Source organism: Manduca sexta, chromosome 23 (assembly GCF_014839805.1).
Source record: "Manduca sexta isolate Smith_Timp_Sample1 chromosome 23, JHU_Msex_v1.0, whole genome shotgun sequence".
NCBI classification, from domain to species: Eukaryota; Metazoa; Arthropoda; class Insecta; order Lepidoptera; family Sphingidae; genus Manduca; species Manduca sexta.
Window position 1 is genome coordinate 4998222 of NC_051137.1, and position 17547 is coordinate 5015768.

The 17547-nt window shown below is 33.5% G+C and overlaps 4 protein-coding genes across 4 annotated transcripts; 3 read left to right on the top strand and 1 right to left on the bottom strand.

Annotated features, from left to right (window-relative positions):
• Positions 1-43: 43 nt before the first annotated feature.
• LOC115452314 (coiled-coil domain-containing protein 43) lies at positions 44-3242 on the top strand. The gene is made up of 4 exons (XM_030180809.2): positions 44-249; positions 321-542; positions 777-922; positions 1559-3242. The coding sequence occupies exons 1-4, from the start codon at positions 85-87 to the stop codon at positions 1629-1631; spliced, it is 606 nt and encodes a 201-aa protein (XP_030036669.1). The 5' UTR covers positions 44-84; the 3' UTR covers positions 1632-3242.
• LOC115452313 (secretion-regulating guanine nucleotide exchange factor) lies at positions 3236-4816 on the bottom strand. The gene is made up of 3 exons (XM_030180808.2): positions 4600-4816; positions 3664-4519; positions 3236-3588 (listed from the first exon to the last, which is right to left on the bottom strand). The coding sequence occupies exons 1-3, from the start codon at positions 4615-4617 to the stop codon at positions 3329-3331; spliced, it is 1134 nt and encodes a 377-aa protein (XP_030036668.1). The 5' UTR covers positions 4618-4816; the 3' UTR covers positions 3236-3328.
• Positions 4817-5409: 593 nt separating this feature from the next.
• Positions 5410-7708, top strand: LOC115452319. Its single transcript, XM_030180816.2, has 4 exons — positions 5410-5716; positions 6031-6169; positions 6528-6618; positions 6915-7708. Exons 1-4 carry the CDS (start codon positions 5519-5521, stop codon positions 6952-6954), a joined length of 468 nt encoding a protein of 155 aa, XP_030036676.2. The 5' UTR covers positions 5410-5518; the 3' UTR covers positions 6955-7708.
• A 7987-nt stretch (positions 7709-15695) lies between these two features.
• On the top strand, positions 15696-17189 carry LOC115452320. Its single transcript, XM_037441654.1, has 2 exons — positions 15696-15884; positions 16809-17189. The coding sequence occupies exons 1-2, from the start codon at positions 15728-15730 to the stop codon at positions 16985-16987; spliced, it is 336 nt and encodes a 111-aa protein (XP_037297551.1). The 5' UTR covers positions 15696-15727; the 3' UTR covers positions 16988-17189.
• The last annotated feature ends 358 nt before the right edge of the window (positions 17190-17547 follow it).

Sequence of the window (17547 nt, forward strand, 5' to 3'; positions counted from 1 at the left end):
TATTTTTCTCTTTGGCTCAAAGGACCAAAGAGAGGAAGAAAATATAAATGTCAAAAATCAAAATTTAAAAAGGCAATTGCCAATATGGCGACAGCGGTAAGTGAATTCGAGCCGTGGTTAATTGAAAAATTAAGATCATTAAAAACAGATGAAGGAGTATTTGGATCGTATATATCTGGTATTTTAGAGGGTGAGGATAGTGTTGATGATAAGAAAGATGCCCTCGAAGGTATACTATCGGAGATAGTGGTAAGTTACCATTGGGACCGAATGTGCTTTCCTTCTTGTAATTTTGCATTAAATATATTCTAATATGACAGGAAAAAGACATTGCACAACACGTAGGAGAAATATTAGAGAAATGGGAGTCTTGTCGACCAAAGGAAGAGGCTCCGAAACCCACAGCAGATGTAGATGCGCAGCTAGCGAAGCTTTTGGAATCTCAGGCACTGGCGACCACCACTCGCCGCGAATATACCGATGAGGAGAAAAAAATCCGCGAAGCGATTTTGTCACAGTACAGTCAGCTTTCTGATAATGAAGTACGTACAATCATTGAATTTATCTAAAGTCGCGCATATTTGCTCAATATTATGTAAACATTGAGATTTTGGATATCATAACCTAGACTTCTTACAAATATTTTCTTGACGTTTGTTTTTTAGTAACATAAATATATGTTTTTATTAATTCAGAAAGCATAGCATAAAAGTTATTTAAAAAACCAGTATATCAAGAGTTATATTTTAGTTTATGGAGAAATTATATTATTACAGGAAGACCAGGAACATGAAGAAGTGGCAGACAGTTCAGATCTAGTTAAGAATACAAATGTAGCAGATGTAGCTGCTGCGGCTAGAGAGCGTCGTGAACAGGCGCGCCTAGAGGCACAAAAAAAGAAAGAAAAAGATAAAGAAGACAGGTATGTTGCTATCATTCAATAGAGGTTTAATTGCTCTGTTTTATTTCAAAATTAAATATTCTCATTGGTATCCATGGTGCATTATAACATTTTGTCAATGCAGTCAGTGAGTGTTTTCAACCACTTGGATGCTTGGTATTATTTTTCAAATAAATGTAAATTCAACAAAGAACACATTGAAAAATCAAAATTTGAAAGATATAATATTAAATATATTACATTTGATAGATATATTTTAGTGTCTACTGTTTATCCTGACTTGATCAGATAACATTTAATATTTAAAAAATTTAATATAAAAGCAAGATTTAGACAATTTTAGAGCTGAACAATAAACTTGCAATATTAATAAATGTTTTTTTAACAAACAGTAATTAAATTGTAATCTCGCCATTCCTGTAGACCTTTTTTTTTGCTGCTGCAAATTGTACTGGCTTTGAGTAAAAAAACCTTACAGTTAGTTACTTTTCACCAATTGATGTTGCATGTTTTAAACATTTTGATTTTTAAATTATATATAATCCAGTCTTTAGTGATTACCATTTTCAGTCAATGCTCATAAAAATATTCTGAATGATCTATCTGTTTTAGGTGTGATGTATTTTTTAATATATTTTTACATCATTATCATTGCAGAGAGAAACAAAAACAACTAAAAGAAGAGAAAAAAGAAAAACGCAAGACACAAAAAGGCGAAAGAAAAAGGTAGCAATATAAACACAGGCACAATAAACAGAATGAGTGAATGTTGCTTTTTAAACATATTTGTTACAGTGTCCTGGTTTTTTCTACATTTTGTTTCATAACTATATCCATGATTTGTTATTTTGAATCAAAATTGTGACATAGTTACTTTGGTAGTAAGTTATGGTTCCAAAAATATGCAATATATCCTACATGCTATTTATAAATAACTTGCACAATACTTGTTGGTTTTGCATTATTGTAAAGTTATGAAGTTCTTATTGCTTATAGATTGAAAAATATGTCTTCATTTAGTCAACAAAATAAAAATTTCATCAAGTATACAGTGAAGAATATATGTACGTATCTTTTTAAAAATTATAGCAATGGCAGAACACCACACCTTAAGGCTGTTAGCCTGCACTTATGACAAAAAAGCAAACATATATTTAAACTAAATTATTGTTAAAACATTAGCATCATAAAATTTTTATAAAATTGCATGGAACATTTAAATTATGAAACAAATTTGAAAAAAAGTTCTGCTGCCAGATCCGCTCTTTATGCTAATTGCAGATTGAAAATTAAGAAGAGCTTAGTAAGACTGCTTGGTGCCGAAGTTCAATTGCATGACGCATGCATGATACAACTTATGCTCTGCAGTCTTAGGTTCCAAGACACAGTCGGGCAGTAATATAGGGTTTTTCTACTTAATATTATAGTGGAGTCTGGTATTTGTATGTTAAATGGCGATAGTTTGACCCATATAGTATAATGGGATGGAACACATAAGTGAATTGATTGTTCTAGTATTGTTCTATCCTTTTGGGGAAAAAGGCTTGTGCGAGTTTATGTGTAAGGTTTAGCTAAGCTCGCATAGATGGGGTTAAATATCTCGCATAGTTTAGTTTCCATAGTTAGCAGTCTCCACAAAGTATGAAAAAATATTTCAACTATGTTGGCAAAGGTAAACTATATTAGAGATTATTTAGTTTAGTTTTCAGTCTGCAACTGGCATTACTTTTGGTGAATAGTGGCAATTAAAATATTTTTTAAAAAGGAAATAATTTCTATAGGAAAATACAGTAAAGTAACTTAAGTTCTAATTGGTTCTCAATGTAATTGTATACTGTACGCATGTTTCCTATTTAGTAAAGTTTATTTGGTGTGTCTAAATTTATATTGTTAGCTTGTTTGGTTATTCAGGGTTGTGACACAAATTACAATAAGCGCCAGACTTTAAAATTTATGTTTTATTACATAGAATGTTTGTGTGGGTATCATGCTATACTTTTAAGTTTTAACTGAATACAACAAAGCTTTTTCAGATTCTAATAATTTAGATTTTAAGACCAAATGCATCTTGATAAAGATATGCTGTAAACTGCGGCAGGACAATGTAACAGTGGATTTCGCAGTATTTTGTACCATTATTGAACATAATGGATGTGTACAGTTAAAAACGAAAATCCATGCATTCAGAACCCAAAAATCATCTCATCAATTACCAGAAAAAATCATCTAAAATCGTAAATGACTGTACATACCTTTATTATGCTTTTAGTCATTATTATAGTTGTTATTTATTACTATGCAATACATGTGTAACATTTCTAATAAAACTACATATGTATTTCATGTGTTTTATCATTTATAATGACTTAGTTCACAATAGATAAATATCACAATGGAGTTTTATACAATAAAGGTTATATAATATGTCTACAAAACTGGATCACTATCACCTTTTTCCTCAGTTACAATAAAGTTTTGTGCCCCTCCACAATAAATCTGGGTGATTATTGAATTTGAGTTTATCTCTAATGGCACTAAGGTTGGTTTTCCAATGTATTTCTCTTCGTCTGCAGACTTTATCCCTGTATTGAGATGCTCATTCCATCCCCATGCCCAAAGTGTGTTATCTGTGGCTAGACAAATTGTGTGTTCTGATCCTAATGCAATATCTTTTACTTGTCTTCCATCTGAAAAATAAGGCAAAATTACTTGAGAATTCAAATATAATTTTATTTATAAATATTTCATAAAAAGTACTGAACCTGGCAGCTTGATGTGTGTTCTTGACCCTGAAAATGATGTTTGTTGTGTTCCCAGCTGAGCATATATGTTACACCCCCAAGCAATGAGTGTCCCATCCTCTAACCAAAGCAAAATGTTGGACCATCCCGTTAACAATTTCTTAACCTTTTGTTTTATGTCAATATCTATTTTTTGTGGGGTATATGCTTTAGGATATTTCTGGGTATCCAACAATAACTGACCATGTCTATTGTCACCCCACACATATAAAGCATTTTCTTCCGAGCTCCATGCAACTGTATGCCTTTGACCGCATGCAATATGGGATATTTTGCCTAGCTTAGGAACCTTGCTAAATCTGTCTGCAGATAACTGTTCTTTGCCTAGTCCAAGCTGTCCATGTCTCCCACAACCTGTTACCCACACTTCATCCTTAAAATTAATTATTGCTGTATGCCTCAATCCCATGGATACTGCACATGCTTTTACCTGAAGTCGTATTGGTTTAACATTTTTTGGAAAATCATTTTGAGGTAAACCAAGTTGACCATAGCTGTTGGAACCCCATACAAAAAGGAACTGGTCGTCTGTGATACCGCAGCTACTGTCCCACCCACAAGCAATGTGGGTGAAGTTTATACCGCTTAATCTCCATGTTCTTTCAAAACAATGCACTTCTTGTTCTGTGGCTAGTTGAAGGCTATTGTTCCAGCCACACGAGAATAGTTTTCCCTCGGAGTCGACCAGTAGAGTGTGACCTCCGCCGCATGCAATTTGCCGAATTTTGTTATTGTACAACTCTATGTTTACGCTAGTTGGTTTCTCTACTTGTTCGTTAGCTACATTCAAGCCAAGCTGTCCGTGAGAGTTGGCACCCTGTGAATTGTAAAATTACATATTATATGCTGCCATTGATTTTATTCTAATAATAATACCAATAGTATTTATCTATTTACCCATGACCACAATATCATAGTTTAACGAGCGACTGAATTTAAAGTTAAAATAGCACTTAAACACCAGTACTATGTTAACTACATAAAACTGTCGGTTATAAGTATTATATTTGACTTTGTAAGTAAAAATTAATAAACAAAATTATTTTTAAAAAAGTTATTGCACCATGAATTTTTTGGTTATAAAATCCGAAAATCGTAGCATGCAAAAGAGAACCAACCGACAATATTAGATTATTTATTGTCTATATTTACTAATGAGACGTCGCGTCGTGGTCTATATAAATTCAAGACTAGGATGCTTAACGATTTATAGCTCGTTAAAATTGTGAAAAACTTTTTTCAATGATTATTATACATAGCATTTTATGAAATTATTGATATATTCAATTCAAAAATCAAATTAGTTAAATCTATTTCTGAGGCTTGTTTACTTTTGGCATGACTACATCCTTAACGTCAAATGTCACAAGAACTAGGGATGCAACACAAACAAAATGAATAACGATATTTCAGTTTGGACAACTTTTCAGCCTCATGGAGGAACTGGCTCAAAATCACCGATATACAACGGTGGAGCCACAAACCCAAAAGAAGAAGAAGAAGAGGAACTGGCTGCAAAATGCAAATATAAGGTCATTCGATTCTAGAAATAATAATTTTATTGGATTTGTTAACCTAGCTTTAGTTATTGTTCTGTTATCAAAGCTACAAAATACATAAAGCGGCCTTGACGAACATCTTGGAGCGGGATTTAGTATTGGTTAATTTTCCCACTTGGTAACAATCGTAATGTCAGATATTCAGATTACAAATGTCAGTTACGTCAAGAAAGCTGTCATCAGCTGTATTGAGTATTGGTAAACAAACAATAATTGATGGTTACCTAAAATGTCTGTAAATACTAAATAGTGTATAAATGGACCCAACAAAGCGGCATGCCACCGCTGCCCAAGTTTCTGCTCTAGTTGACTTCATGCAGGAACATTCCGAGCTCGCCAAAGGACTTGTGAGTACCGGCTCGGAGAGAGATGATTTAGAAGCAAAGTGGAAAGAAATAACGTGTACCCTTAATTCTATGGGTGGAGCTATAAAATCAGTTGATAAGTGGAAGCAGGTGGTTATATATTGTCTTAATATTTTTCATTTTCACAGCCTAATAACAATCTTGTTATACACTGTCGTGGATCTTAATAAAGTACCTAGTAAAATGGCAAAAGCATAGGTTTAGTTTGTAATGTTAACTCCTTCTTTATCTAAATTTGAACAATACAGAAATATGGACTTATAAATGAAATCTCCATTGCGTTAAATAGTAATAAATACTTAAAATCTCTCCACACTCTACAAATTAATCCTTGTAGCCTGCAGAAAACTAAATTTTATTTATTATTTTAACTGTAAATTAAATGATTTATTATGTTGTTTCAGACATGGCGAGATTTTAAGGCAAATAACAGGAAGAGAGCTCTCAAGCACCAACAGTCCGCAGGTGACACAGGGTACAGTGATTTGAGTGGAGACTCAACTCACAGTGAATCAGATTATGAACCTCCCAAGAAAAAATATGGTAAATACAGTAAAAGTACTTGGGTTAGTGCTATTTTATTTGGCAGCAGAAATGGACATGGACATATTCCCATTTTATAATTCGTATTCTTATCTCTTTGTTTTGAGCTGCAAAATTGATTAATGTTCTAAATGACTAGGTGTTTTTACAAAATACAATAGTCCTTTGATTTGATTGTAGGTATTTATATTGTACACCATAGTTTTAAGAAAATGCATTAATCTTGTTTGTGTCTCTCTATTTAACAATAAGTACAATAAAGAGTATTTGTATTGTATTGTTTGTATTTATGAAAAGTTTATTACTAAAAATATTTGCATTAATTTCTAATAAGTATTTTTTATTGTTTTTTTTTTAGCTCCATTTGATGAAGAAATAATTAGAATAGAAAGAGACAAACTGGAATTGGACAAAGAATACAAATTCAAGAAAATAGAAGTATTGTCAAGGTAAACTATAAGTACTTACATATTAAATAGTAATAATTATAAAAAAAACAAAATAGTATTAAGTGGAACAAGTTGCATTCAGCATACATACATTTTAAATTGCTGTCATAATTTAGTACCATATAAAATTTTTGCACTGCATTATTACTTCTTAACATATGTTTTTTGTTTTTGGTCTTACTTGTCACTAGGTCAGCAATGGTGTGTCAAGTTTCACACTTTTTATTGTGTAAATATATATTTAAAATTATAATGCAATACTGGTTTAACAAGTAATAATGTCTGTTTTTTTACAGGATAGCAACAGCTTTAGAGCAGTTGGCAAAGAAGGATTGATTTTATAGTACATGATTGTATTTATATGTATTCGTAATTACCAAATATAATGTTATTTATTGAAATTTAATACTTTCACAATATCCAAAGTTTTGTTGACTTTAACATAGTAAATTGTAGTTCTTTACATAATATTCTTTTTCGTCCAGTGGTCATTTGGTACCCTTGGTAGGAATACACTTTTAGTGGTTGTTATAGAATTAACCACAAACTTGCAGTGTAGTAACTGATCTTAATAATAAATTAATCTATAACACCCTTTTAAGTATGTTTCAAAAATGAAATTGATGTTATACATTTTGTTTATGTTTGTCACTTTGTTTGTTGAAATAATCTGTTATTGTAAAGTAGTCTACCTAATACATAATTCATACTATGACAGTGCTAGAAATGTGTCAGCCAAAATATATTCTTTGTATTGAATAGTATGAGACTATGCCACTGTTCTGTCACCGACCAACAGCGTCGCGTGTCATGCACGAGTCGTCTATAATTGTCGGCGAGAATTTTGTTAGAGCTGCTACGCTCCCCTGCATTGCACGCAACGTTGCCAATCGGTAGACGCAGGCGGCGAAAGTAGGAGCTATGCTGTTGATGCGTTTTAGTAGACATACTGCATAGTAGACTGTGTCGTGTTTCTTTCGTGCCTGATACGGTCATAGCACGTTCGTTGGTATGATCCGATTATCTGGGCAGGCTCCTAAGTGATTATGAGACGGTATATGCAATAAAATATATATTTTTTTATTTATTATTATTCTTTTTGTTGGAAATTCTTTTCGTTTTCGGCATTACCTATGGTACGACGAATAATAGAAAAAACAACTTCACATTTAAAATGCTTACGTAATGAATACCCGTAATTGGACATCAGAGACGTAGAAAAAAAAAATAACTTGACGGAGAAAATGTTTTCGGTATCTATTTGGAAATGAATATAATAAATTAGATATAACTTAGTATATCATGTACGTTGCAGTCCATCGATAAATTCTTATAGATATTATTATGAGCGAAATCTTACCTATCTAGGCTTAATAGACCTTCTTAGTTTATGATCATGTAATTTAAAGGTAATCTGGTGCGGGGTCCTTTAGACTGCGGGATTATAAGTGGTGGTCTATGATGTCCATACCTTACGCTGCCTCTGGTTACGATATACACACAATCTGCTATGGACTATACTATACTACTTGGGTACATGGTGGCAAGCGGTTATTATAAGATAAAAAAAGTTCTGTCTATGATTAATAAATATCACCGTTAATATTTCAACTGGTAAGCAGCCATGTGCAGATTCTATATTGATCCTATTTGAGGTAATTACCTACATTATAACAAGTGTAAATATTTAACAACTGGGCATCATATAAGTAAAACATCGACCTTACAGCCATTTTATCTAAGTAACGTTTGCGAATACAGGCTTTGATGTTACAGGAACACAGTACTTCTGAAGTACTGGGTGATATTAAAAAAGTAAAAAAATCCCAGGTACATACTAGTTAGTAATACAACGGAGGGTGACACAGAATCAGAAAATAAATTACCGGAAACGGAAACAGAAACGGAGGTCTGTTGCATCACTATTCACTATTATTGACCAGACATCAGGTTTATGGTCAGAACTAGAATTTTAAAACACCATTATATCCTCTATGTACGAAATAAAATTTATGAGAAATGTTTTTTAAAAGCGTGGTAACTTGTCACTAACAATCTCTTAGTGACAAGTTACCACGAGCTAATTAGCACAATTTACGTTAGTATTGCATTAGCATCTATTGAAATTTGTCGTTAACGAATATTCCATAAAATGTCTTGTACGATACTAATTAAAAAATGATAACATGCTCTTCTATTTTTCACTTATCTAATTGTAGTTTGTTATAATAACAATAATAAGTTATCTGGTGCGAAAATGCGCCGTTTTGATAGCCCAGTGCAGTATATGTAGGTGGTGTATCTTCCTACACCTTTTTACTACAATATCATAGTTTATGACCCTAAACATATCTAATATTCTTTCTGTACCTAATCTAAAATTATTTCAGACAGTCATTACTCTCTCGTAATGTAAACACATATATCTTTCTTTGTGTTTGGTACTTACGTGGTAGCAATACCTACTTAGTAAAGTGATTAATCGTGTCTCATCCACATCTGGTGAGTTGTGAACTTTGCGCTTGTTCGTAGCGTACGCCGCAAACTTAACAAAGTTTATTTCGTAATTTTGGTAACCATACATCTAGATAAGTATTATATCGGTAGAATACATTCCAAATTGTATTAAATATTTACAACATATTCTTTAAATACTGCATCTATCCTCAAATACTTTTTATGAGTCTGCCTTGCGTTGGTTACATATCGAATGCCTATGTTAGGTTTGAAGGTAGACGGTAGTTTTGTTGCATTTAAGTAGGTCACGGTGACATGATTTGTTCACCGTAGCGTACCTGCGTTGCATTGAATGACTAGAGTGTTTAGTACATTGCTTTTCATAAAAGAGGCGCGCCCACTTTTTAAGAATATTAGGATACTTTGTGAACACTCTGGAACCCTCTCCTTTACATCGAAACGAAAGGGAGCTTATTCTAGGCAGTAGGGTGGCATAACAAAACATATTTTGGAAATCCCTGGTTTAGTGTAAGGTTGAGTATTCTGTCGATTGGATTGATGTTCTCAAACATCTTATTATTGATTTCGTGTTAGTCCTGTGACGCATTTGGCATCGATGCGATGGTTGGGCTTGAGTGCATGAAACCGGACCGTTGGGGGTTGACCCATTTTCATATGAACTTATGAGATAAATACCTCCGTAGATGTTCGTATAGCTAGCAGGTACTTAGTACTTACCTATAGAATTTTTTAGCGATCAATTTTAGTAAAATCTTTCACATGGACTGGATATCTAGCCAGGATGAACATTTGTAGCTATCACCGTCTGACAGATCAGCTCAAAACCTAACCTAGATGCGTGAATAATTTTTGAGCGTCGCTGGATTGACTCCAGAACATATTTGAATACATATTCCAAAATACGTAGCAAGCATAATTTCTTCGACTATGATAACATTTACATTTATTTCGGTAGTAAGGCCTTAGAGCTCCGACTCTCCCATATAACTAAACTACACGTACAGATCGCTATCCCTCCAGGCATTTAGGCGTTCCACGACAACAGGCAAAGTCCTATATTGTATCTACATCACGGACCGTTGTTAATCCTAGATTGGAACGGCACGCTATCTAAACACGGCTGTTAGGCGTGTTAATTTATTGGTGTCAGAATGCACGTAGGCCCTTTGGCTGTGCAGATTTAGCTACAATGCTAATTATCCAAGCGGTGTTTGCTAATTCCGTATGCAATTAGTAGTTAGGCGGGGGTACATTAGCAACATAGTCACATTACATAAATACCTCGGAACGCCTCGAAAGTCACATGCTGGGTAAATTGGAATGCGTAACGAGGTAATTATGATTGCCTGGTTACAAATGTGTTGTTGCTAATAAGTGTGGTAATTGTGCTATTTTGAATAAATTTTGATTTTGTGGAATAGTTAAAATATGGGATATTTTATGTTTTACCCTGTTATATTTCACAATGGTAGTTTTATTATTGGAATAGATTTTCACATAAACCGAACCACGATGAAAATCTCTAGTACCTACGATATAAGAATGACAAAAACGAAAATACAAAACCACGAACGTAACTACCTCGGTGTATGAAATACGTAACGTAAAACTTATTCAACAAAAAGTATGAACATTTTATATTCCACGGATGGACGCAACATGTATAGACTCGCTCCAGGTATTGAAATTCGCGGACGTATTTTTCAAACTTCTAATGAAAAAGTTTGTTTGATACGGTATAGATGTTATTTTGGGAAACCGAAGTTACGGCTGGCGACCGCGTAAACTGCATTGTGATACTTTCGCTCGGCCGCAAGCTAATATATGTACGACCGAAGTTATTTCGTATTCAATAGACGGGGAAAGTTAGGGAATGGGGTAACATGCTACTGAGAGGTTTGCTATTTGATGGAAGATTATTGAAACTGGATATAATTTTTTAACTACCGAATCTAGAAAGCATATTAATATGCACATACATCTGATAAGAATTTCAGATAACAATAAATAGAATCATCTAATCAATAGAATCCAAGTATGCCGGGAATAAGTTCTTGTAAATTTACCTGTTCATTATACTTGTAGTCATGTTGAATCACAACAAACTCTGTTATCGAATTCAAGTTTATACTTTCTAACAATATCAACATAGGGCTATTAGTTACAGTTTCCCAATTAATGTAGCTAGTGACCGTACCGTCGCCGGATGAATTTCCTGCAGGGCACACGGGTCAGGTAAAATGCAATATCTCCGAGCGTAGGTCATCCGCTGTGCACGGTGCCGCGTTATTTAATCAAGTCAACTATGGAACGATACCGTGTGCTTTAACTTAAATAAAACGACGACACAAGTCCAAAATAGTTGTTACGCTGTATACATTATTTAGAGTTTACGGTTTAGTCATTATAGGAATGAGGATGAGTCGCATTAACAGCTGGATTATGAATTAGTTCTCAATCTATCGAGTAATTTATTATTTCTCGTTACAGCATAAATTGTAATTGATTGTAGTTTGGTGGTGGGCGGGCATCATATATTGTTTGTTCGTGATTGGATAGCAATTATTATAGATGGTGGAAAATCCGCCATATCAAGTAAAATATTCTAGCGTAATTCTGATGACCGACCGTCTGATTGACCGTATTCCTAGATAGACTTATCGTTGGTCAAAATTGAGTTTGTATTGTATCTATACACAGTCCAACCGTGCGTACACTCACGTTATATGATACAGAACGGGAAATTTATAATTGAAAAAAAAAAATTGTTTATTTTTCAATATGCCAGTTTCTTACCATATCCAGCGTTCAGTTTGGAGGCGACCCCGCGCTACGCCATAGGTTGGTGCCCAATAACTCGGATGATTGAGTTTAGTTCACGCCCCACTGTGCCTGTACTCGGTACCACTCCGTTTCGCCTCGCTTGTTTTAAAATTGCCCTTTACCTGATAGTATAGGATATATTTTCTATAACGTGATAATGTTCTGGGAAAAGGCAATGTATGTATTATGAAATTGTCGTAGATAGGTATTGCAATATAGTATGTATGTAGGTAATTCGATTCAGAGGATATTTTCTACGATTGTATGCCCAATATTGGAAGTTTTTGAACAATACTCAACCTGTTTCGCAATGCCGTCAGCGGTGCCGTTTATATCAGTGGTTTCTCTAACCTTCTCAATATTGTTACCCCTGTGATATATATGCAAAACTAATTTTACCCTGCCTTCAACATGTTATCAAAACAAACAACGATTTACGATCTCATAATTAGGTTCTTCGTTACTCCCATGTAATAGCTGATTTACGCCCGCAGGAGTAATTACCCCCAGGTTAGGAGCCCAGGTCCTAGATGAAAATAGTTACGATGCTAACATGGTGATGAAAAATACGCTATAATACATGGACAATGCTGTCCAGTGAAGATAGGCTCGACTTATTAATTTTTATAAAATATTTACGTTTTCAATACAAATAAAATAGTTAATATCTTAAAAAAGAAGAGAATATGTACCTATCTAGTAATGTCATTGCGAAATATATTTCGACATGTAAAATATTTAATATTCAAGTTGTTGTTATAGTACACATTTATTGATGAAATTTTATACATGCGCTGTAAAAGTCAGATAGAACCCACAAAATAAGCCATTACGACGTATCATTCGCTTTATATCCATTTTCAACTGAAGTACATGTTTTATTCATTGTTTACTTCGATTTGTAATAAATATTATTTCCTATAAAAACATAAAACACAAGTAGGTGATACGAAATTTCGAAACATTATTTATTAACTGTATTCATATTGCGTAAAACATCAATTTCAAATGAGATTGTCGAGTATAAGTATAATAAAAGTTCCTATATTAGTTGTTAGACTATTTTGATTGATATTTAATAATATAACATACCAATAGAAATCACAAAACATACATTTCATAATGGTACCACATTTTAGTTTTACTCACTAAATACGCATACATATTATATATTGTTAGAAAAACGAAATAGAAACACAATTTAGTATTCTGGAAACAAATATATTACGAAGGTAGTCGCAATGTATTCCTAGATAGTAGTCAATGGTTACTAAATACATATTTGAACGGGCCGCAGTGCGCCGCGCGTTAAATAAAACATGCTGGCCGACCAAACTGAATTTTTCAAGTAAGCAAGTGGCCCTGCACCCTTAGAGACCGACTTTATATGTTCCAAGGTGGAGCGGACTTTGTTACTGGCGTCAGGCGTTAAATCTTTTGTCATTTGGGATTTTGTACCCTGGAATATATTTTCCTTCACACGATTGTCGCCCGTATCTATGCTATAGTTTCTTCAGTGCATTTTATAGGGAGTCTAGAGTTGCAACATAAACAAAAGAGGTTCAATACACCCATTCATAATACATTCATTCATAAATTTGTTTATCATCTAATCTTATCTTCCTTAATTTATATTTCTTTTATCCATGTTACGTCAGCGATTATAATTAATAGGTTTCTTTCGTAAATAAGAAACGGAGGTTTGGGTAGGTATCACCGCAATGTCTATTTCTGCCGCCATGCACAAATATGCAGGGACTCTTGTGGTGCAGTTTGAAGTACATTGTAGACAGTGTAATTACCAGGCATTGAGATTTAAAACCTAAAAGTTCAGGATGATGAAAATACTGTAAACTAGTTGCTCGCGGTGTTTAATTCATTGATAGTTCATAATAATGTTTACGGGTAATTACATAACCATATGTGTGGTTTTTGTCGCTTAGGTTTTTCTTTGCTTCTATCGTCACATCGCAATCAAATATCTATATCTACGGATAGACACATTGTACTCGTATAAAATAGTAATAAAAATCTACTTTTTCGTTACTCTTCTAGCATTTGAATGGCGATTTTGGAGATAGTAGGCACCTGCTTTTACATCAATGTATTTGATTTATGGATAAATTAGAGCTATTGTACTCGAAATAAATTCTCATACACTTATTCTCCACTGTTGTGCTGGAATTTCATAAAAGGTGATTTGCATTATTTTTCACGAAGTTAAAATAAAGAGTACGTAAAATGTAAATTTGGTGCCCTCCTGAATGTAAAGTTCATGCTTGATTTTATTTCCATGGCTCGAACGAGGACCGAGTTTTAAAATTTCAATGGACCTTAATGAATTTTTTGTTTAAGCTCCAAAATATTTTTTTAACTTTAAATTCCTTTATACGTGCCATAATTTAATCGTGTTACGGTAAACGGTGACTTCTTAGAACGCTAGTCGCGTAATTTAAATTGAAATTAAAATTTTATTCAATATACAATTGCATGGTTATACGACGAAGAAAGTCAAAAAATTCTATGTTCTTTATATCTAAGTGTATGTCAGGCAGGTAACCATTGTCAGAAGTAGATAATATCTTTTCATTATGCTTACCTATCTTACGAAAGGTATTGTAAATTTCCATCCCAAAGGCTAAATACCTAACCTACCTAAGTTCATTGAAGGCGTGAATTGAAATATTTAGGCCAAATTTAACCTTTAGCGTCATAACAAGTTTAGCAGATCCTTTAAAGTTGTATCGTGTTAAAAGTTACAAAATGGATTACGGATGTAGCAATTGTAAAATCCAATAAAAACTTACTTCCGCTAGCAACACACTAAATTTAACTTTATGAAAATTATGTTTGTTCCCGTTGCAAAATGTTGCATAATATTTTTTCAGTGCAACATGGCACGTTTTCTGCGCTCGTTCGCAAAGCCAGGAAAAACGCTTCGTTGCTTTCAACTTGTTTTACCATCCGACTAAAGGTGCTGCCTCTTAAAACGGTTATGCATTACATACTTCCTTATTCTTACGACATGCAACAGCAATATTAAAAAATAAAATTGGGTTTAACAATGTAATAGTGTTTGTCATGTAACGTGGATAACACAATTTTTTACTTGCTAGATTATTAAGTAATATAGGTGATATTAATTTAGTTAAGTAGTTACAAATAAATTCAGGGCTTATATCTTTGTGCTCATGCTTATAAATGCGAAAGTAACTCTGTCTATATATCTGACTGTCTGTTACCTACGTGTTCATGGCTGAAACATTGAAACGATTCTGATGAAATTTGTTATGGAGATATTTAGAAACCCTGGGAACAAGATAGGCTACATTTAGATATAGATTAAGTATAGATGGCAGGCACTGTACGTAATTAATTATATTACAGGTTGCGGTTAGCAAATTAATCATTGATGTATTATACCGATAGCAAATTAGCAGGTGAAATGGAATTCCATTAAGGGGGATTATTTTGAATACTAGGACATATTCAGAAAATTGAGCATCAAGTGCTGAGATTCTTCGGCGTCTTACTTTGTTCAATACAAAAAAATATATATTATGGTAGAAAAAAAATGCCTTTTATAATAATACTTATTGTACACAACGAAAATGAAATTCCTACACCAAACTCACATTCCTCAAGGAAACAATGTTACTAGCTAATAAATTTAAAATGTCTCCGAATATAAAATCGGTGTTGCCGACGGTAAGTGTACGACTCGATTACTGTTCCGGTACATACAATAATTAAAAAGAGGATGTTATGTTAGTTTCATTGGTGTATAGTGTATATTTTGTACAGTTTTATGGATTTTCCACTTTTATCAACACCTTTATCGCTGTTCATTTTTCACACTTTCGTGACAATGTTGTCGACGTTATGGCACTTTGTGATATTCGTTAATTTAAAAGCATTTATAAATGCACTACAGAAATCAGATGATTATAAATTAAGCGTTCTAGGTAAGTAATTACATTTTTAATTCATTTATTTTCGGGCGACTAAGGAAAATTTTTACTAAGTTCTTTTTATTATTTCACATATGTATTAACTTATCACATTTGTATTTTGATTGCCATATGCTGGTGTTTTCTATGGCACTGAAAGCTTCAACAAGCATTAATTTTGAATTAACCACCAAGGTATGCGTTCCCCATTTGACTAATTACCCCACTTTGTACTTAAACAAAGATCATAAAGCACAAACGGTGGTAATTATGAAACGTTAATTTGCTCATCCACAAAGCTGCCTAACATTTGAAGGTACAGCGAAGCAAAGCGGATAGTAATTCTTTGTATTTTAATTAGCTTGTGGTCGTTGTTGCATGTCCATGTTTTGTTTGGCGCCGGACAAAACAGTCCTGGATTACTGTGTCCTGTTTGTTTCACTTCGGGAGGTCATTCGAAACAAAAGTCCGCTTTAATAGCCTTTAATAAGAATGAAAAAGTCCTGTGTCCCAGTTTTCTGTTGTTTAATACTCTTTTCGCATACTTTTTGGCATTGTAGGAAACCAGAAATATATTTTATTACAGAATTATGTGTGACACAAAGCAATAAAAATACGTAAAGAGCTTTAAGTGGCTTAATATGTTGGAAAATTTGCTATAGTGTTTTATGTACTTCTTTTTTTTTCATCAACTTCAAAAAAAGAGGTGTATTTTTAGAGTCAGAACATCATAATTATTATAAAGTAATCGATGTTGTGTTTTTAAGAACTTAAAGTCACGTATAGTTATGTACTACACATTATTGGACACTATATAATGTTTAGTGAAGTTAGCAACAATTTCAAACAATTGTCATTCTCCTGTCTCCAACTTACCTGACATACCTCACATAGCTGTCTTAAATTTTATTTTAGAATACGGTACATAATGTGTTTTAGAACCGTTGTTAGTGAACTGCGGTATGCTTCGCGGAGTGTGTCTCAAGAGCGGTGCGTGCCCGTGGGAGCGGATCATCCCGGACAACGCCGAAGTTTGCACGCGGCGACATAACAACCTCATCTGCTGCGAGATTGCGAGAATCAGGATGCCAGTCGACATGTTCGTCGCTTATGAATAGAGTTGTTAATCAGTTGTGTTTCCTCTGAACATATTGAAATAATACGAATTGTGTTCGCGTTAATGAATATGCTATTACACTGTAAGCCACAACATCTATAAAAAATATTGATGCTGCTTCGATAATAATAGATTCTATTAAAACTAAATATTTCAAATGTATAAATCCATTGAATTTATTCAAATATAAATTAAGAAAGTTATTTCAGTTTAATATAATTATTATTGTAGGTGATTAATCGCATGATCGTGCTGATTTAAACTTTAAATCAAAGAAGGCAAAATTATTATAGAATGAATTTTAACCTATATAACAATTTTGTGATCGCTTTGCGCCAAAACTTATGAATAAGATAACACCCGGGATAGACGTTTAAGCGCGGTTCAAGGTACAAAGATTTTGGCTGGCACAGCCTTGGGAATGCTCTCAGGTTATGTAGACATTACGTGAAATTACTTCTAGCCTTTGAGAATTTGCTATTGCTAAGGTAACATAAGGCGGTAGGTTATGTACATATTGTTTTGACAAAGGAAAATTGGACATACTAGGCTTTGTAAAGC